Below are 19,889 nucleotides of genomic sequence, written 5' to 3' on the forward strand. Positions count from 1 at the left end.
AGGAAACAACTTTAAAAGCTGCTATATTTCATGTACACACTCCTGCATTTTTAAATCTTTAAGTATGCAAAAGCCAGACCAGAAATTTGATTAGATTCAAAAATTAAACTCAAAACCAGCACAGTTAATAATCCAATTTAATTTAAACAACAGAACTCATCCAGGGATTCTCATGTCAAACCCATAATTCTGCTTGAACCACAGATCAAATTTCATCAGCAGAAAGCCATCCCACTTCTTGCTAAGACATTCAAAGATATAATTAGCCTCACTGGGAAAAAAATGTGTTTTTGTTCCAGCCCAAATCTATTCAAATTCAGATTTTAACCTTGAGTTCTCATTTTGCCTTTGCCTGGCAAACAATAAAAGCACATAGAAGATACTTGCAGTGAGTAGACAGATACACATATATACCCTGTAATTTTGCTACCTATGTTTCTGCAGGATAATTCATAGATAATGCAAGAAGAGGGTCAATAGAAAGTTGAGCTCCTTATGGCTTACAGTATATTTCTGCATCACTTGAGACCAACGAGTCACAAAGTGTAAAACATTAAATATATTTTGTGATTTTTCAAATAAATATTATAGATTGAAAAAGCTTTAAGTGTCCTAAGGACCAATACTATTAAGATTTGTTTTTAAGTACTTTATACATACACCAAATCCATTTTCACTTCTATATTTAAATATATATTCTCTTTATGCTGTTTTATTTTATACAGCAAATTTTTTCATATATCACTTACTTTTTTGTCTTCATTATATTTGTGGAAAATTTCTTGTGCTCTTTCTTCACCACCATCTGTAAACAGCATAATAATCTTATTGCAGTTAGCTCTGGAGACACTGTGCTGTAGGAGATAGAAACAGAAGAGTTTTTACATTTCAGGCTTGAAGGAATAACAACTGTTATATCTGATGGCTTTTATAGCTACACACTTACTACTTTAACATGGTAATGTCAACACAAAAAATGTTTTAGAATTTCATTCAATAGCCCCTTCTGAAAAATGAAAATAAAAATAAATGAAAAATAAAATAAAATAAAATAAAATAAAATAAAATAAAATAAAATAAAATAAAATAAACCCACTTTTCTGTTGCATGATACTTAAATGTGAGGCACTTCAGATCTGTCCCAGAGTGGAATAGGGATTTGGTAGTTCCTTTCACCTCCACAAACACGAGGAGGGATCCTTAGCTCATACTCATCACATCAATCCCCCAGTGTTCCTCAACAGATGTTCTGCATGAGACTTGCACAATGAGGATTGCCAAATATTTCTACTCTTCTCTGTTCTCATCCTTACTTTTTTTTTCCCTTGCCATTACCTTTATTGTAGAAATTGGGGAACAATGGAAAAGCAATGAATTACTGAATATATTTATTTTTTTTCTGTTGGACTCCTACTCACTACACAAAATCTTTCTAGCTCACTGACCTCTTGAATAAAAACTCTTAATTTAAGCATCCTTATAGGATAGGGTAGGATAGGATAGGATAGGATAGGATAGGATAGGATAGGATAGGATAGGATAGGATAGGATAGGATATCCACCTTATAAGCTTTGAAATATTTTTGTCATGTTACCTTATAACGAGCTTCATCTTTCAAATCTTTAACTCTTTTATGCAGTTTTTTAACTATTAATACTATCAAGTGAATAGCTAATTCATTAATAGTTAATTTTCTTTAGAAAAGTATTTTAGAATAAGATTTAGATAATATATTGTAGCCAAGATACGGCCACCTAGATTATTAAAATGTCTCCATCACCTACTTTTCCAATAATTTTGCATCTCAGAACTGAAAAATGCAGCATGTCCCATTATTTCTGGAGAGCAAGCCTGAAACAGAATTAAGAAGAAGCCCCTCTGACTCCTAATTCATCAAAGCAACTAGTAAAGCCCCTGAGAAAAATGCAGTGTGTTTTGCAAAGAAATAAAAACATTGTTCCACAACCAGAGCAATAGAGGTGAGCATGAATTTTGGCTCCTCATTCTTTGTCCTTTAAAAGTTTGTCTAAGCAAATTGCCTATTAGTTTTGCAGCCATTCCTTGCCCTTTGTGCTGCATACAAATGGTGCCAGTCAGACACACCTTGGTACTTCTGAGTAGTTGGATGTGACAGAGTAAAACCCTTAGAGATCCAGTGAAAGAAATTCAACTTCTCCTTCCACAAGCCTGAATTTTGCTGTATGAATTTACTCTAGAGTCAGGAAGACAAATAGGAGAGTTGTCCTTAAAAAGATCCCTGCTTTACTCTTTGTGGCTACAGAGTGACTGTCACCAGGCTGGTCAGGTATGATGATCCTACTTCCTTCATTCTACTCACTGGTCTAATTTCTATTCAATATTCAGTGAAGAATTACTTCTTTTCTTACTATTACTACTTTCAAATTTAATAATTTGAAGGGAAAAAAAGCAAAATTAAGCCCAAAGAATCAAGCCCAAAGATTCCCTTACATGTAACAACATATAAAACCTCCCTGAAATCAATACCTTCTATCCAACCTCATCAGCACACTGTGGTTTAGCTGGAATTAAATAATTTATGACCATTTTTTGCTTGTGAAATATAACTTGCAAGACACTGCTTTGGGCTGCAATTCTCCCGATATTAAAAAAGTAATAAAAGTAAGGTTGGATACCTCATAAATAAAGGAATTCACTTACATTTACAGTGATTTAATATATAGATCAAAATAAGATCAGAGGGACAAGGAAGGGGACCAAAATTTGCTCATATTATGGAACTTTTCTAGGGACTTTGATAGTACTATAGCAGTGCTTCTATAGGCAATTGGAACTTGAGCTGGGCTTTGCTTTCACTGACTAAAGCACGATTTTCCTTGGCTTACTTGGCATATGCTTACACACTATCAGGAAAAAAAAATAATTCTCTTATCTCCTCATACTTACAGAAGGGCATTTACTTACACTACTTTGTTTAGACACTAAAGTCACGTCACAGGAAAAAAAAAAAATCCAAGATTTAGCCTCCAAACATTATTGGAAAACTGAACATGAATAAACTCAAATCATATGATATTACCCCATCCCTGGAACTGTGTAAGGCCAGGCTGGATGGAGCTCTGAGCACCCTCGTCCCTGTCCATGGGAGGGGTGTGTTGGAACCAGATGATTTTTAAGGAATTTAAAATATCTTCATCCCCCCAAAACTTCTTTGGTCTAAAATGGAGACTGGCTCAGGATGTGAATCCATAACAGATTGTGAAAAGCTGATGTAATTTAATAATTTTTCTGAACAGAAAAATTATTAACATGAAAAGTTTGCCCTAGCAGTCCAAGGGGCCACAGCTCTGTGGAATGTGTTGCCTACAGAGGAGCTTCCCCAGGACAAGAAACAGCTTCTTAGCTTAAGCCACAACAGAATACCAATGGAATTGGGCTGTGTGTTAATTTTTAGCACTCTATTCTATTTGATACAGGCCTTATTTTTTTCTTTTAAACAGGCAAGCAAGACATGATCCATTCTATACTGCATATAAAATTGCTTTTGTTTTATACGAGTTCCACGTCTTTAAAATTAACTCTTTAAATGGCAGGCTACAGTTGTACCTTGTGACATGACACTTTAGGAATGCATTTTTCTCTATTTTTTCTTTAAGAAACCATAGATATTACAGCATGAGTGAAAAAACCCTCCTGAACTGCTGAAGCTGAAGTATTATGATTTTCAAAGAAGTAAGCTAATGTAACAATAAATAATAGGATAATTCTGTAAAAAAATTATGGAATCCAAATTATTGTTAATCACATGAATTATTGTGTTGAAAAACCTTAAGTATCTATTTCCATTTAGAAACACATCAGACATCAATTTTTTCATGGTACCAAACATTACTTTGGTATACTGGAAAATTGTTTGAAATAATTGTCATCCAGAAACAGTACCCACAAAATTATTTTGAAAATTTGAGCAATACTGCATTTGTATGGACCTTAAAGCAATTGGAATATTTGAATTCATAAATACACAAGTGGAAACTATCCTAAAGCATATTTTTAAGCCAGTATTATACCACCATATTATATTGCCTTGTCACCAGAGTCCTGGGCTAAACCCATCACCAGCCCTTCACTCTTCCTGATAAAGGGATTTGGCAATACTTGGGGAGAATGAGTATATATCCAGAACCTTATGTAATCCAAAATATCCATAACTTCCAGTCTTACAGACATCATGTGAGGTTAATCACACTTCTGCCTCCAGCTACAAAAGAGATGGTCCCACTTTGACACTGATCTCCAATTATTTTTTAATACTTTAGTCCTACAGGCAAGTCCAGTTTGAGGCTTTCCCTGTGTTCAGCTTTTCTTAATGTTTCCTGCACACAAAGTAAGTATTTGGTGCTGCACTAAATGTAATCCATAATTTTAAGCAAATATAAATGTTATGAGGAACATATTTGGCAAAATTTCTTGTCTTCCTGGTTCCCTCTGCATAATATCAACAGGTTCAGAAAAGGGGAAAATGCCATCCCCGGTCCAAAATGTCCAACAGACTTCAAAATATTGTTTGTGGTTTTATACAGCTGTCAGCAGAGGACATCTACTCATTTCCCCAGCACACCCCTCTGCTAATCTGAATAGTGGTCTGCTGAGAAAATTCCCAAGAAAACATTGAATTTTCTTTTCCTCCATCAAAACTTAACAAAGTTAGAATTTTTACATCAGATCTAGCTTTGAGCTGCAAATACAATGTCAGGGAAGTGTTCTGAAGTTCAGGACCTGACAGATTAGGAAAAAAAGAAAAGAAAAGAAAACAAAACAGAAACAAAACAAAAACCTAAACAAAATCAAAAAACCCAAGCAAACAAAATATCAAAAAACAACTGAAAACAACCAACCAAACAAAAAAAAACCCAAAACAAAACAAAAAAACACCACAAAAAAATCCCAAACAAACAAATGAACCCAGAATCAAAAAACCATAAACCAATAAGGATAAGAATACATTTCTCACTTGTTAAGTAAGCTATACCTTACCTGCTGTAACAGGGTACAGCTTTATTTACACTAAGTTTTAACATATAATATTCCTACTTCAGGAAGGTGAGAACTACAACTGTTTTTGTAAACAACTACATGAATAATTTAAAAATTACTAATAAACTCCAAACATTTGCTATAAATGAGAAACATTGCTATTCAAAATGCTAGTGCCTGTGTGAAAATTAGAAAGTGCAATGCATTTAAAACACAGAAATGATGCATTTAATTTTTGAGGAAATTATTCTTTTTATACATGAGAATTAGAATCGTCTCAGTGAGTGAATACTACTCTTTAGGCACCATCAGGTGCCTAGTATTCCTCTATTAACTCATTTCCTCCCCTCTATCTTGCTCAAACCATGGTAAAGTATTTATGACTTCTAATAAGTGTGAAATTGTAGGTTAACTTAGCATTTCTAGGAGATGATGTGGTAAAATGGAAGTAATAGTGCAGTAACAGATCTTCCAATTTTAAAATTAATGGCAAGCCAACCACTACCACAAATATGTGTCAACTGTGAATCACATATTCAATGAAAAAACAGCTGAATGAATGAAGTGAAACAGTACAACAGATTGAAAACCAAAGTCTTAGCAACCTACTGGGGAACCTGCAATGAAGAAATTACTGTGTAGATAAATTTACTTGCTAAATAGATTTGCACTTCTACCACTTAAGTACACAATGGAGGAACATGCAGTGGCCTGCTGAACATTCCAGTTCTCCTTCATTTGACAGCAGAGAGATCTTATTTCAATACTTACATTTAGCAGCTGTTCAAAAGCATAGCTAAAACCTTTTTTGTAATCTGTAATTCCTTTAGCAGAGATTTTATAGACAGCTTCTTTCAGTTTCTTCTTGTTCCTCACATTAGCTTGGACAAGATGATTAAAGCAGCTGACATTCTGAGCATTATTATTAAACTGCAAAATAAATAGAAATATTATTAAAGACAGTTAATTTTCTGTGTACTGTAGCAGTAAAGATTTATGTTTTCTGGACCTTCATAAGATAAAGAATGTCAAAACTAGATTTTCATTTTCACTATGCTGAGAGCAACCAGTAGTGACTGGAGATTCCAAAATGAGACTATATATTTAAAAAAAAAACCAGGTATTTGATGCTTTACTCTTTGGCAACCCAAAAAAAATCTATTATACTGGAGAAATTCCCACAAATTTTGTGTCAAGTTTACATAAAGAATATAAAGAAATAAAACTCAGAAATGCAGAGTTGAGTAATTAAAAAAAAAACATTGATAAAGATATATTTTACTTTTTCTAACCCTCTGAAAAATATTGGTTGAGTTATCAGGTGACTTCCAAATTGCATGAATTATTTTTGTGGTTTACAATATAATCAGATCAGATTCAATTGGATATATAAATTACGGAAAAACAAAACACACTCTTGGAAGCACAGGAGAGAATAGCTGCAAATATGAGAATACTGATGATAGCAATAGAAATTTGTGTCTTGAGAACACACATACTTCTGCTGTCTTATGCATCCATAAAGACTACTCACTGAAAAGTAATTTATATGATATTCTGACATTATGTAAAAACATACACAGAAATTCTTTTTAAGTGCAAAATGTTGTCTGTACAAGTGGAAATCAGTTTAAGATTGCTTTTAAATTTGTCTCTGTATAAATATACATATATTCATGTATACTAAAATACAATCCTCACAATTTACATTTCAACTGAAAACAGATTATTATGCCTCTTCCTGATTATGGATGCTCAGTCAAAGTAAACATAAATATAAATTTATGCTGTCAACCTGGTGCAAAGCCGTAAAATAACTTAGAAAATCAAGTCTCATTGGCTTAAGTCTCACTACTGCTAACTAGTTCAGTAGTGCTCTCTAGATTAAAAAGTAAATAAAATCACAGGTCTCAATAAAGGCTCAGCTACTTACAAACCTAAAATAAATCATTAAGTACCAGGCACAAAGCACAGAGAGAGAACTGCTTTGAGCAGCAAATACCAACCTGTAACTGTAGGACATTGTATAACAAACAAAACTTGAAAGGATAAAAGGATTAATAATATTAAAGCATTTTTAATAATGCCTAGTATTTCAATTCATGTTATTAGGTGGTTACATTGTATGTTCTTAATGTATTCCATGTTGCCCTAAAAAGAAATATTTTGGGACCTAAAAACCCAGCATGTTTTGCTGCTTAAGCAAACCCATGGTCACACAACTGTAACCAGTTCACTGATGCAGAACACTGACTCAAAGCATTCAGTGGTGCTTCCAATAAAAGTTTCTTATAGAAGTAACCAGTAAATCACCTAATGATTATTGGATACATAAACCATGTGGGAGTGAAAACAATTACTGTGCTGTGAAATTATTTTAGTTTGCCTCAACCTAAATTTATAGCCATGATAGGAAAATTACAGGCATAAAGTAATTTTATAAAGAAAAGGTCTGAAAACCAATTACAATTGTGAGTTGGGGTAAAAATACAGAAATTGTACCTGGCAAGTAGAAAAAAAACATTACCTAGTAGGCAGCTTTGCCCTAAAAAAGCCTATTTCATCTGAAAAAATTAAGTGAAAACACTCCTCTGCTTCACCAGTGACATTTTATAGAAATTATTTAATGACCTAATATAAAAGAAATCCTAAGTTCAATCCTATGGCCCCTGCACACCTTGTCTTGGCTATAGCAAACAGCAGTTTAGGCATTAAAGTGATAATTTAGAGACATGAGTAAATTTCTCCCTGGAATGTCACTAACATTAAACTACCAATCAAAGTAGTCCTGCAAATATATCAGAATAATTATTTCTAAGAAGGTCAGGTATCCAGCACAGGGATTGATAATTTTGGCTACAGAAACTATTTTTAAAATATTTTCAGGAATACTGGTTCAAACTTTGCAGGCAGCTGACAAGGAAACCGTGCTATACTACACTTCCCCATTAAACTGAATTGCACTGTACTCACAAATGCTGTGAAGTGAACAAAGGGTCAAGCCAAAGCATCTGCATCTGTAGATGCACAAATGCTGATGTAAAATGAAGGAGAGAAATGACACATTTGTAGCATGGAGAGAGTTACATCAACCAAAGTCTGGAAATGCTGTAATTTAATTAAGCAAATATATGAGCCAGCTGTTTGCAGAGACATCAGTCAACATTAACATTAATGCCAGTCAGAAAAGCAGATGAACAGTTTTTGATTAGATGAAGGAACCAGTAGATGGAACAACAATCCTCCAGAACGAACATTTCCCTCTTTGCTAGGAGATGAAGGCAAGGCTCAAATCTGACTGATGAAAATGCTCAAAGGGGGAAAGAAAATTCAGGGGTGAATTTAATTAATCTGAGCTCCAGTAAAGTACTGAAGTAATGGAAGGATTTCAACTGTAAAAGCCATCAGATCATCCTTAACACTGACCTTCCTTATGTGACAAACACCAGGATCATTCAAAACTTAAAGTTAACCAAACAGAGCCAGCTTTTAGTTATGCTCGTCTGAAACATAATAGCAACAGTGGCACCATCATTTTTTTGCACATTAGGATGTGTAAAAATGTACACACCTTAATTTAGAAGCCAAAAGTAAGCTTTTACTGATTACTGGTCACATTGCCTGACCCCTAAGTACCATAACAAGGCTCATTTCAGTTCACAAGATTTCTTGAAAACACAATCATTTAGTATTTAACTGAAGAAAGAACTTTCTTCAGTTAAATGTAAGCTTTCAAAAACCAGTTGCCAATTCAGAAAGTCCATGTTCTTATGAAATCAAATCCTATCAAAGGTATAAAATTAAAGTAATTACAACCCATACTTTATTGAACAAAGTACTCTCAGTGTATCTATGTGAAATATGTCAGTTGAGTATTTATCAGCCTGGCATTTCCCCTAATTACTGCAGTAAATATAAACATATGCAATAAAAATTATATTGGCAAAAAGGAAATATTTTTTTTTTTTATGATGCCTTGGACTTAGTGATTCACTTACAAAACAATGTAAGACATTTAGAGGCAAACCATTCAATTGTTAAAATATAAAGCCACCCTATACAGTCTGTCACCACCAATGACAGCTTCTATTTTTTCAAGTATATGGAAAAATTCCTTATCTGAGTTAAAATAAGAGAGGCTTGCAGCAAAACAGTAACAGTTGTAGATCATGGAAAACAGGATAACCTTGAGCTTTTAATTTTAAAACATCGTGAAGTACTACTATAATTAAATCTGTCTTGTAATTATACCTGCAAGGTATAGAATCTAGATGCAGTCTCCACTGGATTATTTCTCACTACCCCATGTATTTATATCCTTTTGCAGTCTCCACCTTTGGGATGTCCCAGAACAATCCTCTGTTCTGGGGAAATGAAGACCTCCTGCTCACAGGTTTGGGCAGGAATAACTAAGCCTTCTACTGGGGCACAAAAGGTGTTGAGAGAGCTTGACCTCATTGACCTTAGACCACCAGTACAATTTTTGGCTATATATGGGACAACTCAATAACCTGAAAGATAAGAAAACCAATTCAATTCAACATGAAAGTCCAAACAAAGGGCTTTGAGCCTAATGCTGCTTGAATTTTGTCTTTCTGGAGAAGGTCTGAAAGGAGAAATACTAATATGACAGTTCAAAGGACTTTATCTTCTGATTCAGAAAAGGATTAACTTGTGAAAACAAAGTGAAAAAAAAAACAGTGAAAAAATATACAGAACTGCAGCAAAAGATTTAAATGCTTGAGACCTTTCCCCTCCCTTGGGTATTTCTACAGCGCTGTGGGCTCCTCCAGCCACACGGACCTCTGCACTCCACAGTGCCCCAAGAGCTGAGCCTATGGAAAATAGGAGGCTGTCATTCTGAAAACCTCTTCTAATTCCAGAATAGTTATTTATGCATTGCTAAAAGCCTCCTCTTTTCCACAGTCTCAACCTGGAAATCCTTCTAATAAAATTACTAAAACTGCTACCTCAACGTGAGGTTATTAGGGAATTCAAGGGAAGTGAAACAGAAATATTGATTTGTTTCCTGTATCTGGTCCCATGCAGATCAGAACATGAATAATAAGACCCTACAGACAGGTGTTTTCATTAAGAGGGCAGTATAAGTCAAAAAGGGGTGTGTAACCCTCCCACTCCAAGAGAAACCATCTGAAATGAAGAAAGAAAGTATCAGAATTCAGAATTGGGATATACAGGGACTGAAAATACCATTTGAGATGTTTAATTGGAAAGATCAAAGCTATCAAGCAGCCTCGGAAAAAACCAAAAAAAAAAAAAAAAACAAACCAGGAAACAAAATAGATCAGGAAAGAAACCAAACTCAAAATAAACTATTTATAATATAATGTGGGGTTATTTTCCAGAATTGTATTCTTTTTAATACTTTACCTTCTCAGCAGATACAAACTGCTCTGTCTATTGGGAACTTTTATAAATCTGCTTTTTTCAGACACCAACCTCTCCCCAGCTGGGAAACTTCAGGAAGTTACTCAGAGCATATATAACTCCCAGGGCCATCCACACTTTAACATCACAGTAATTTTCAAACATTACTCAGTATCTTGGACTTCTTCTGAAATAGCTCAGAACTTTTCTCATTTAATTGGTGAGGAAAGTGAAACAACAGGAAATGAAAAGGGAAATCCAAGGCAAAGGTGCAGCAACAAGGTTTAATCTTAATTTCCCACTACAAGAATACGCTTTTTCCCTTTCCTTTGTGCAAACAATTCCAAGTCCTCAAATTTGCCTTTTACTTTGATATTATTTATCTCCTATATTAGATATTAGTTATAAGTAATTTAAACCACACAGTCAAACAGGCACACATTTTTAAAGCATGAATTCTCATAAACATTTTATCACTTAAACTTCTTCAAAATGCTCATACAGCTAATGCCATTTATTCTGAAGACTACAACACTGTGAGAGGAAAATCCCTGATTTCACAGACAATGTATGAATTGATGAATATTTCAAATTCTCTTCTGTATACTCATCTGTCTCTCTCTATAATTCTAAATATATCTCCATCTCCCAAGGAGATATATAAGGGATATAAATTTATGGTCTATAAATCCAAAATCCAACGTAAATCATTCTGTTGGCAAGTGTAGGAGGTTATTTAAATACAAATAAAACATTTCAATTGATTCTGCTTCTTTTATGAAAAGAAACACAGAGCATTCCCTTCACTGCACTGTCTTAGAATTTACATTTATCTAACACTAGCAAAACAAGTAGGCTTTGAAAAGAGCATCAAAAAAGAAATGTTTTAAAGCATTAAAGAACAGTATCTTGAGGCAATAATTTATTTTTATCAGAAAGTTCTTATTACTGTTTCTGATACTCAGTAATTTATTTTCTGCTGTGTATGACATCTTCATACCAATCTATCTATATATGTATACATAAATATAAATATGTACAGTTTTTTTCTTAATTATTTAACATGATCAAGAAAGCAAACCACACTTCTCAAAAACCATAGCAATAATTTAACATAAATCCTCACAAGAAGAAACAGAGGAAATCAGAATGAATTCTGTGATTCAGTTTGAAAAGGACAAAATCTTCTGTAAAGCATCTCATTACTTCAAACGGCAAAACCAAATGCCAATAAATTGAAAAAGAAAAAATTCAAGTTTTAGTCACTAGGTGGCACTAAAACAAAAAAAGTTGAACTGGTCTTAAAAGTACCCTGAAACGTGAAATTTTACATTTCTGGTGGAGGACATTGCGGCTTTCTGTGATTAGGATAAAATTCTCATTTCAACTAAACCAATAAAAATATATTCGTGTTCTAAATGATTAAAAACCCACAAATATAAAAATCTCAACTTCCTCCTTAAAGGAAAACTTCCACATCTTGAATGCAAGATGTCCTGACTCTAGGAAGTCAAAAATTATGGAAAAGCTGTGAACCAGCCTGCTTTCTATATGTCCTTCTGTGCCTCCAAAACCTGTAGAAGTGATCACATAAAGTATGTAGGACCAGGTCCTTGTAAAATTTCAGATTTTCAGAATCATCTTTACCTACTGCCTCCTCCCTCTTTTGTCAGTTTGTTTACTGACATCTATTTCTAAGTTAATAGTAAAAAAACAAAACAAAACAAAACAAAACTACCCAAAAAAGAAACCATCCCAGAAAAAAACCCAAAAAGCTGAAAACAAAACAAAAAACCAAGCCAAACCAATAACCAAACCAAAATCTGAACAATCAAAAAACCAACCAACCAACCAACCAAAAAAAACCAAAAAAAACCCCCAAAAAACCGCCAAAAAAACAAACAACCCGCAAAAAAAAAGCCAAAAAACCACACCCAACAAAACCCTAGAAAAAATTCCTTCTTCGAAATTTCTGACATGAAATGAGAACCTGACTTAAACTGCATGAAAGTTGACATTTTTAAACATTCATAAATGTTTATCTTTTATAGAAAATCATATAAACTTGAACCAGGCAGTAATTTCTACACTTGAACTTGCTATAGAGATAAAACTTACACATTTAAAATACCAAAATCCCAACAGCATAAAAAAATCAATAACACCATTCCAGGAAAACTGAAAGTTGAGGAAAATGTAGGGAGTTTGCTAAAGACTCACTCAGATCCTAGTGCTGCTGATTTTCAATCTGCTGAGGTTTGTTGCTATGCTACTTCTACCTCGTGGCTAAATCAGCTTGGTGACCCAGTTGTATCTATACGTATTAAATGAGCAATAGTGAAATAGATCTGATTTCACCAGGCTTTCATTTCATAGCTAAATCCGGCTTTGTTGTTTTTTCCTTTTTTTTTTTTTTTTTCCCTGCTGCTTTAGCCTTGGTAATAGGATTTCAGGGTTAATCCCAAGAATAACTGAATCCTGAATAAGGCCAGTTAGGATCTGTATTTGAGCAGTGAGAAGATATTATAAATATTTATTAGAACCCATTTGGAGAATAGTATGAAGGCAATTTGCAAAGTTTTATTCCCATGTAAATTCTCAGTACACAGAAAATCTGAGGCAGTTCAAGCAATAAAGATTTGTAATTTGACGTGAGAGAAGTGATATCAAAGTTCACCATTCATATCTTGATACAGAATAACTTCTTTTATTCTATGACTTATGTACAGACAGTCTTCAGTACAGTCCTACAGATACATGGTAGAGAAAATATAAGAAAATTACTCTAGTACTGAGGAGAACTCCTGCATTTCTAAAATTGTATTTCAAGTATCAATGAAACAAAATTAGGATTATATGATAATCTGCACTATTGACATTTCCTGAGATTTAAAATGTATTGCATTTCTTTTCACTGTTAAACATATATATGTCGATCATACACCAGAATTACCAGAATTCAACAACAATAAAACTGTTAGATCAATAAAAAACTGTTGAAAAAATATTGCAGAAGAATATAAGATAATTATTAGGCAAAAGACCAAATATAAGGTCAGAGTCTGCTCTCAGTTAGCTTTGTTAACCTTTATAACCAATATTATTATCTGCACATAAATCAATGCAGAGCTCCCACTAAATACCCCAGGATTAATGTTCAGACCATAAAGTATGATGCTGCACTGTCAATCTCAGAGTTACAACAGAGAAAGTCAGTGTAGGCTGAAAGATGAATTTGCTTAGCAACATGAAATTTATGGTCTTTTTATGCTGTTGTGGCTAAGTTGGCATGTATTATTTACTTATAATCACGTGTTTCTGACTCCTATTGAAAAATTCAGTACTGTAAACTTCAGCATCTCCCAGGGAAAGCTGGCTGATCTAAACTCCAGCGCTGCTGTAGCACTGCAGCCCTGCAGCCTGCCCTCCATGGCACTGCTCCCCAGATGCACTGGGGAAGAGAGCTATAACAGGAAGAAACTTCCTAGAAAAATATTTTGTAGATGTTTTCTTGTTATCACTTGACAGGGAGAATCTTCATTCAGTCAAATTCAAGTTGTTTAAAATGTGAAACACCCTTGCCAAAAAGATGAATCATGAGAATATATCCTGTTGGAAGGTATCCATAAGGATCATCAAGTGTAACTCCCTGCTCCATGCAGGACTACCAAAATCTAAACCACAGGACTAAGAGCATTGCCCAGACACTCCTTGAACTTTGACACACCTGGAGTAATGTCCAATTCCCAGGGGAGCCCGTTCTAGTGCCAGACCACCCACCCACTCAGTGAAGGATCTTTTCCTAATGTCTAGATTGAATTTCCCTGACATTCCTCATCCCCTCACTGGTCATCAGACATAAAGTTTTAAGTATAAAACTGTTACCTACAGAATCTCTTGATATGTGAGATTGTTACTGAGGGTTTGAAGATGAACGTTTAATTGGTGCAAGAAGTTACAAGATAGACACACATTTTAGCATCAGCTCACACAGCAGAGGGACAGAAGGGGCCCACAGCCTCACCTCTGCATTCTCACATGCTGACTGCAATGTGCCTGTCCCCCTTTTAGGGCGGAGCACTGTGCCTGGCTGGGCAGGTGCCTGCAGCTCCAGAGCAGTGAGGAGGCTGCAGCAGCACAGTGCTGACATGGGAGACGCTGCTGCTAAGGCAGGAGGGAAAAGTGTGAGTCTTGAAAGTATGAGACTTGAGTACTTGATGAGTATTTCATTCATGCTTTGCCTAAGTTAGGAGAGCCTTTAGATTCACTCCAAACTATGACACTGCCTGCCCCACATAATTATTAGCTCACAAATAGATAACTGTTACAGAAAGGATATTTTTGAAAAGGGGATCTCAGAACAAATGGCCTCTGCCTCATCTCAAAACTAAAGGACAGCCTGCATTTTCCTCTTTTTTCACTAACATGGTGAATCATCTTTCTCCAGAAGAATCATTAAAGCCAGCCCAGCCCAGCCTCTTCTGAACTGGTAAGGGATGAGTTTATTATTCAAGAAACCATTCTCCCATACAAATTTTTAATGATATTGTCACAACTCTTCCTGATAAGAGTCTCCTAGCTGGAAAGATGACTCAGCAATGCACTTTTGGTCCAGCATCTGACATGCCATAAAACATCCCAAGATCAATGATATGTCTGATGAAGCAGGGGCCTCTTTAGTAAGATTTGTGCTTTGCTGAAAATTAAGAAACTGGAAAGAGCCAACAGATTTATTAGCCAGTGGAACCATGAGGCAGAGTTATTAAATAATTTTATATATCAATAAACTATGCATTTTAAATACTATTTTTTTATATACTAATTTTTATAAACTACTCTTTTAAAATACTACTAATATACTAGAGAGCGCAGATTTACTGTGGAAATCACAGACCCCCATTCATGTAGTTAGAAATCTGACTCCCTGACATTTGACAGCTATAAGAGGAGACAATAAAAATGTGTATTGATGCCCAAAGCAATCCCTCAAAGTAGGAATGGAGGTGACTTTTCTAGTCATCTGGAGCTGTCAGCTATATTGTACAGTAATAAATGTACAGTTTCCAGCAATATTCCTGCTCCTGACATCCTAATGTAGAATTTGAGCTTCTAATTTCCCTTCCCTTTGGCTCTTCCTGCATTCAAGTACTCTATTCCCTAGAATTAACGCTCTGTGACAGACACAAAATGAAACAGATCTTGTTTTTAAATTTGTACTACTCCTTTTCCAAATCCTTTCATGTCTTTTTTTTTTCTATCTTACACACATTTTGAACATTTCCCTTCTACAGCAAGTTCAAGTTACAGTTAATAACTATAAAGTGCATTTCAGATATGCACAGGACTTAGTATGGAATATTTAAGAGAAGAACCCTTAAATAAGAGTAAGGAGATGATTTAGTTGATTTGGAGATGAAAAAGTTGTGTAAAACAGAGGTGCTGGTCCTAGAGATCTCTAATAGTGAAACTCATATGTATGTACACATGAATGCTCTGCATTTGTTTGTGCAACCTGTGTGAAGGACCTTATTTACATATATATAAACATCTGCTATGTATGTATGTGTATATATACATGTGCTCCATTATATACTGCACCCATTGGGAAGACATTTGGTAGGAGACATGGCACAGACCTCAGCTCTCTTGGGATGTTGAATCTGCAATGATATGCTTTCCCCTTGCAGGTAAAATAATAGATGTATAAACAAATAAATTCCAGAGTTCAAAAGGCTTGGCCTTTTTAGAATTTTTCATTCTAAAAGAAAAAAAACTTAAGCTTCTAAAGGTTTGTCAAGTCTATTTGTAGCTATATGAGACTCAGTTTAAATGAGAAATTAAGAAAAAATTGTTGAAACATTATTTCTTTCTAAATCCTGTAGCAATATATCAGGTATGTCCAGATGGTCTTTGAATAAAAACATGAGTAGCTTCTGTGTGGGATCTGACTGGCTGTGGTGTTACAAAGGCCTAGCACAGTTCTGAGGTGAATGTGCCAATTTGGCTTCTGGAGATGGTCCTGGTTCGAGCTGTAATTCTCAGAGAGAGAAGAATTGACATGATTTTTATGTTATATTGGTTTTTACACACTGACATTATTATTTTAAGTCAGATATTCCAGAAGAAATGTAAGCAAGTACCACAAGGAGTATCATCACTGGCTGGAAAAGTAACACTGCATTTTCACCCCTCTGTCATAGACTATTCTGTATATGTCTGCTTTATGCAAGTATTTGTCATTTGGACTTATTGCACACACAATATTGTAGGGCTTGTTAAAATGAAGTTAACAAGAAAATTTTATTTTAAGGATAAGAGAATGCTTAAATACTGAATGTGTCTTTTGCTAGATAGACATGGAAAAACTGTTAAGTATATAGAGAAAATATAAAAGTAATTGGTATGTATTCCCTGTTTGCAAAGATGAAAGCTTTGAAATATTTACTATTTTGAATATTTGTATCACACCAGGGTCATGAAGTACTTTCCCGTCCATTAATAACTAAGGTTGATGAACTAGTTGGGACAAATATTTAAGTTGGCAGGACAAAACAAAAAGAAAACAAAACAAAAAAAAAAATCAACCAACCAACCAAAATCTTTACATATGCTTGATTTAAGGCTAAAAGAGGCAATGAGACAATCCAATCTGACCTCTTGCATACTGTCTCACCATCCACCTATCACTGATCATTAAAATTCCCTTGGCTACTTCTGCAATAAACTGTAACAATTACATTTAGTGGTAGATGTTTACTTAAATTGCATCTTCCAGAAAGGCATTAAATATTGATATGAAGACAACAAGAATTTTTCCATGGAATTTTTAAAGGCATTTTAACTAGTTATATGCCATTCAAATTTACTTGGCTTCAACTAGTGCTTCTTGCAGTGTTTTTATCTGACAGGTTTGAGAACCTATGGATACAAGAGTTTCCCAAGCAACAGCACTTCTCATCTGTGATGACATCAGTCATTAGTTAGACTATTTATTTCTGTACCCCAGAACAACCAAGCAAAACCTCAAATTCTGTGAGTTTGAGAGCATGCCTCAAACACAGCTTCTCAGATGATGCGTTCAGGTGTGTGAGAAAATGCTTTCTAGAGCCAAGCAATCACCTGTAAAACACTTTCAGTCCCCAGAGAAGACACCTACAATGTTTTTTGTAAAATCTGAGCCAATCCTTTTTGTATTAAATTACTGATCTCTTCTACACATATGTAACAGTATTCAGCCACAGCAAAGGAACCATACAGTCAAAATCTGAGTTCAAACACTTATAATTTGCCTTCCAGGAGGGAAAGGGAACCATCAATCCATACACTATTTAGATGAAAAGTTACCTCTGGCCCTGTCACTGAAGCTGTACAAGCATTTCTAGTTCATCATGTCAGATGAAGACTGCAAGAAGCTCGAGTCCTAGTGGTCCCTCAATTTTCTTTTTCTTGACAACAAACTGTGTAATTTGCTCTCCCGAGGATCAGGGTATCACTGAAGTTAACCTCATTTCAAAAGAGTCAGCTAATATAATATCCTCCCTACCATAATCTTCCTCTCAACTCCAGCCCCACCTGAAAGACTTTTACAGTTAAAAGTCTTCACTGACTCCTTTCTTGGCTTTCCTTTTGGAGACAAGGTAAAAAGAAACATAATTCTACAATACATTACATGATACTGTTTATAGTACTGTAACTCCTACTGCTAAAAAGAAATTTCTTTCCAACTTCTTAATAATGCCTTGGTTTCCATAATTTCCAAATTTTCTTCATTGTTATTTGCAGAATGCTTTTCTTCATTACATTTGCTAAACATGTCCTTCAGATATATTTCCTCTACATATATTTCCATGGATACATAGCCTTCCTCTACCTGAAATTATTAGCAATGAATAAATTGAATACTAGATTTTGATCATAACTTCCTTGGGGTTTTTTTTTTAATCCTGAACCTACAGTGCTTATTAAATATACCTGTATGAAAAAAACACATTTAATTCACTTGCTCCTTGAATATGGAAGACGCAAGATAATGACCTACCATTAGGGAATGATAATGATTTTCCATTAAGGAACATTGCTACAAAGATGTGTTTATCTGCAGCCATCATTGTTCCCCTTTTCTTGAAAATGAACCATTCAATTTAAGAGAAACTGCAAGGTCAGTTAGATGGATTGCTGTTAAGAGAATCAGGAAGTTCAACACTCAGACTTAATCTTGCCCTTCTATCACTTTTCAGTGTTTGAAAAAAAACAAACCATGTACCCTGCCAAGAAAAAGGAATTACATGTATTTGTTTACTGCCTCACACAGCTATGATGATGAGGAGCCTGTACAGTTAATTGCAGCCACATGAAATGCTTCAGAATTAAATCACTAAGAGAGGTTCTTATGCAGACATACTTATTGTAGAAGGAACCTGACTCTCTATCTAGTTTTTTATTTGTCAAATAATAGAAAATATGGCAGGCATCTTTAAATTTTCCCCTCAGTCTTGTCTATTAAGGAAAATGAAAAAGTAAGAAACAAAGTACATGGGAAAACCCCTTCATATAGGAGTCCTCCTGATTTCCTCTAGATCCACCAACAGAAATACTTCAGTGCCACTGATACCATGATCATGCTTAATTTCTCCCTCAAGTAGTTATGCTTTTGGAAAAACTAAGCACCACTGCACTTTTCTGGGTCAAAAGTCAAAAAAACACAATAAAAAAAACCCTGTCGTACCATTTGAGTATCCAATTTAATTTCAGGCCCCCTAAAAACATTACATTGAAGTAATAAAGGAAACAAAGTTTAAGTTATATTTAAATAAAATTCCTCAAGTTTTTGCCAACCAAACAGAAGTACACTCACAAAGCTAAAATTTCTGGCAAAGATAGTATAAGCATGACAGGCTACCCAGCTGTAGAATCCAGCATCCTCCTCCCCCCAATAAGACTTCAGGCTAAGGTTTCCACCCATGGGATGTTAATTTTTAAAATGAACTTAAGAAAGTAGTTCCCAGAATAAAAGGAACATCTCTCTGTGTTTAAGATAATATAGGTGCAATATGAACTGCAGAATACAGGATGGATCATGTAGCAAAAAGGGAAAGGAGCCCTTTGATATACTGAAAAGACTATGACAAAACTTTCTTTTCCCTCTGTTACCATATTTAAATATTTTAGTTGGGAAGGTGTAAAGATTCTTCCAACTTAGAAGTAAGAGAGACAATGTAAACAGGTTTGCAACCACTGAGCTGTAGAATTACATGAAAAACTGCTATCAAAAATCAATGGGAAAAGAGGTGTATCACCCACAGATTTTTTTTATCCACAAAAATAATATTGTAGGCTGGGTGCATAGTTTTTTCTTTGAAATCTAATCATGCAGAAATCACCTTCCCTATGAGTTTACTCAATGCGCAGAACTGCACAAAAGCAGGAGATGAGCTTTCAATTTTCCCACAATATGATTCTGTTCTATCTTGTATGCTCATGACAT

The 19,889-nt window shown here is 34.7% G+C and overlaps 1 protein-coding gene across 4 annotated transcripts in view; it reads right to left on the reverse strand.

The window, feature by feature from the left end:
• The window catches only part of CACNA2D1 (calcium voltage-gated channel auxiliary subunit alpha2delta 1), a 361,220-nt gene that overhangs the window by 76,314 nt on the left and 265,017 nt on the right, over positions 1–19,889 (reverse strand). For all 4 annotated transcript variants that reach the window (XM_088054909.1, XM_088054908.1, XM_005526028.3 and 1 more), the window contains exons 11-12: positions 5,789–5,947; positions 750–854 (exon numbers count right to left, since the gene is read on the reverse strand). In XM_088054909.1, coding sequence (XP_087911035.1) covers positions 750–854; positions 5,789–5,947 — 264 coding nt within the window. The remainder of the gene's footprint in view (positions 1–749; positions 855–5,788; positions 5,948–19,889) is intronic.

This window comes from Pseudopodoces humilis, chromosome 5 (assembly GCF_049639895.1).
Source record: "Pseudopodoces humilis isolate 2021_Gansu_Grassland_sample_001 chromosome 5, ASM4963989v1, whole genome shotgun sequence".
NCBI lineage: Eukaryota > Metazoa > Chordata > Aves > Passeriformes > Paridae > Pseudopodoces > Pseudopodoces humilis.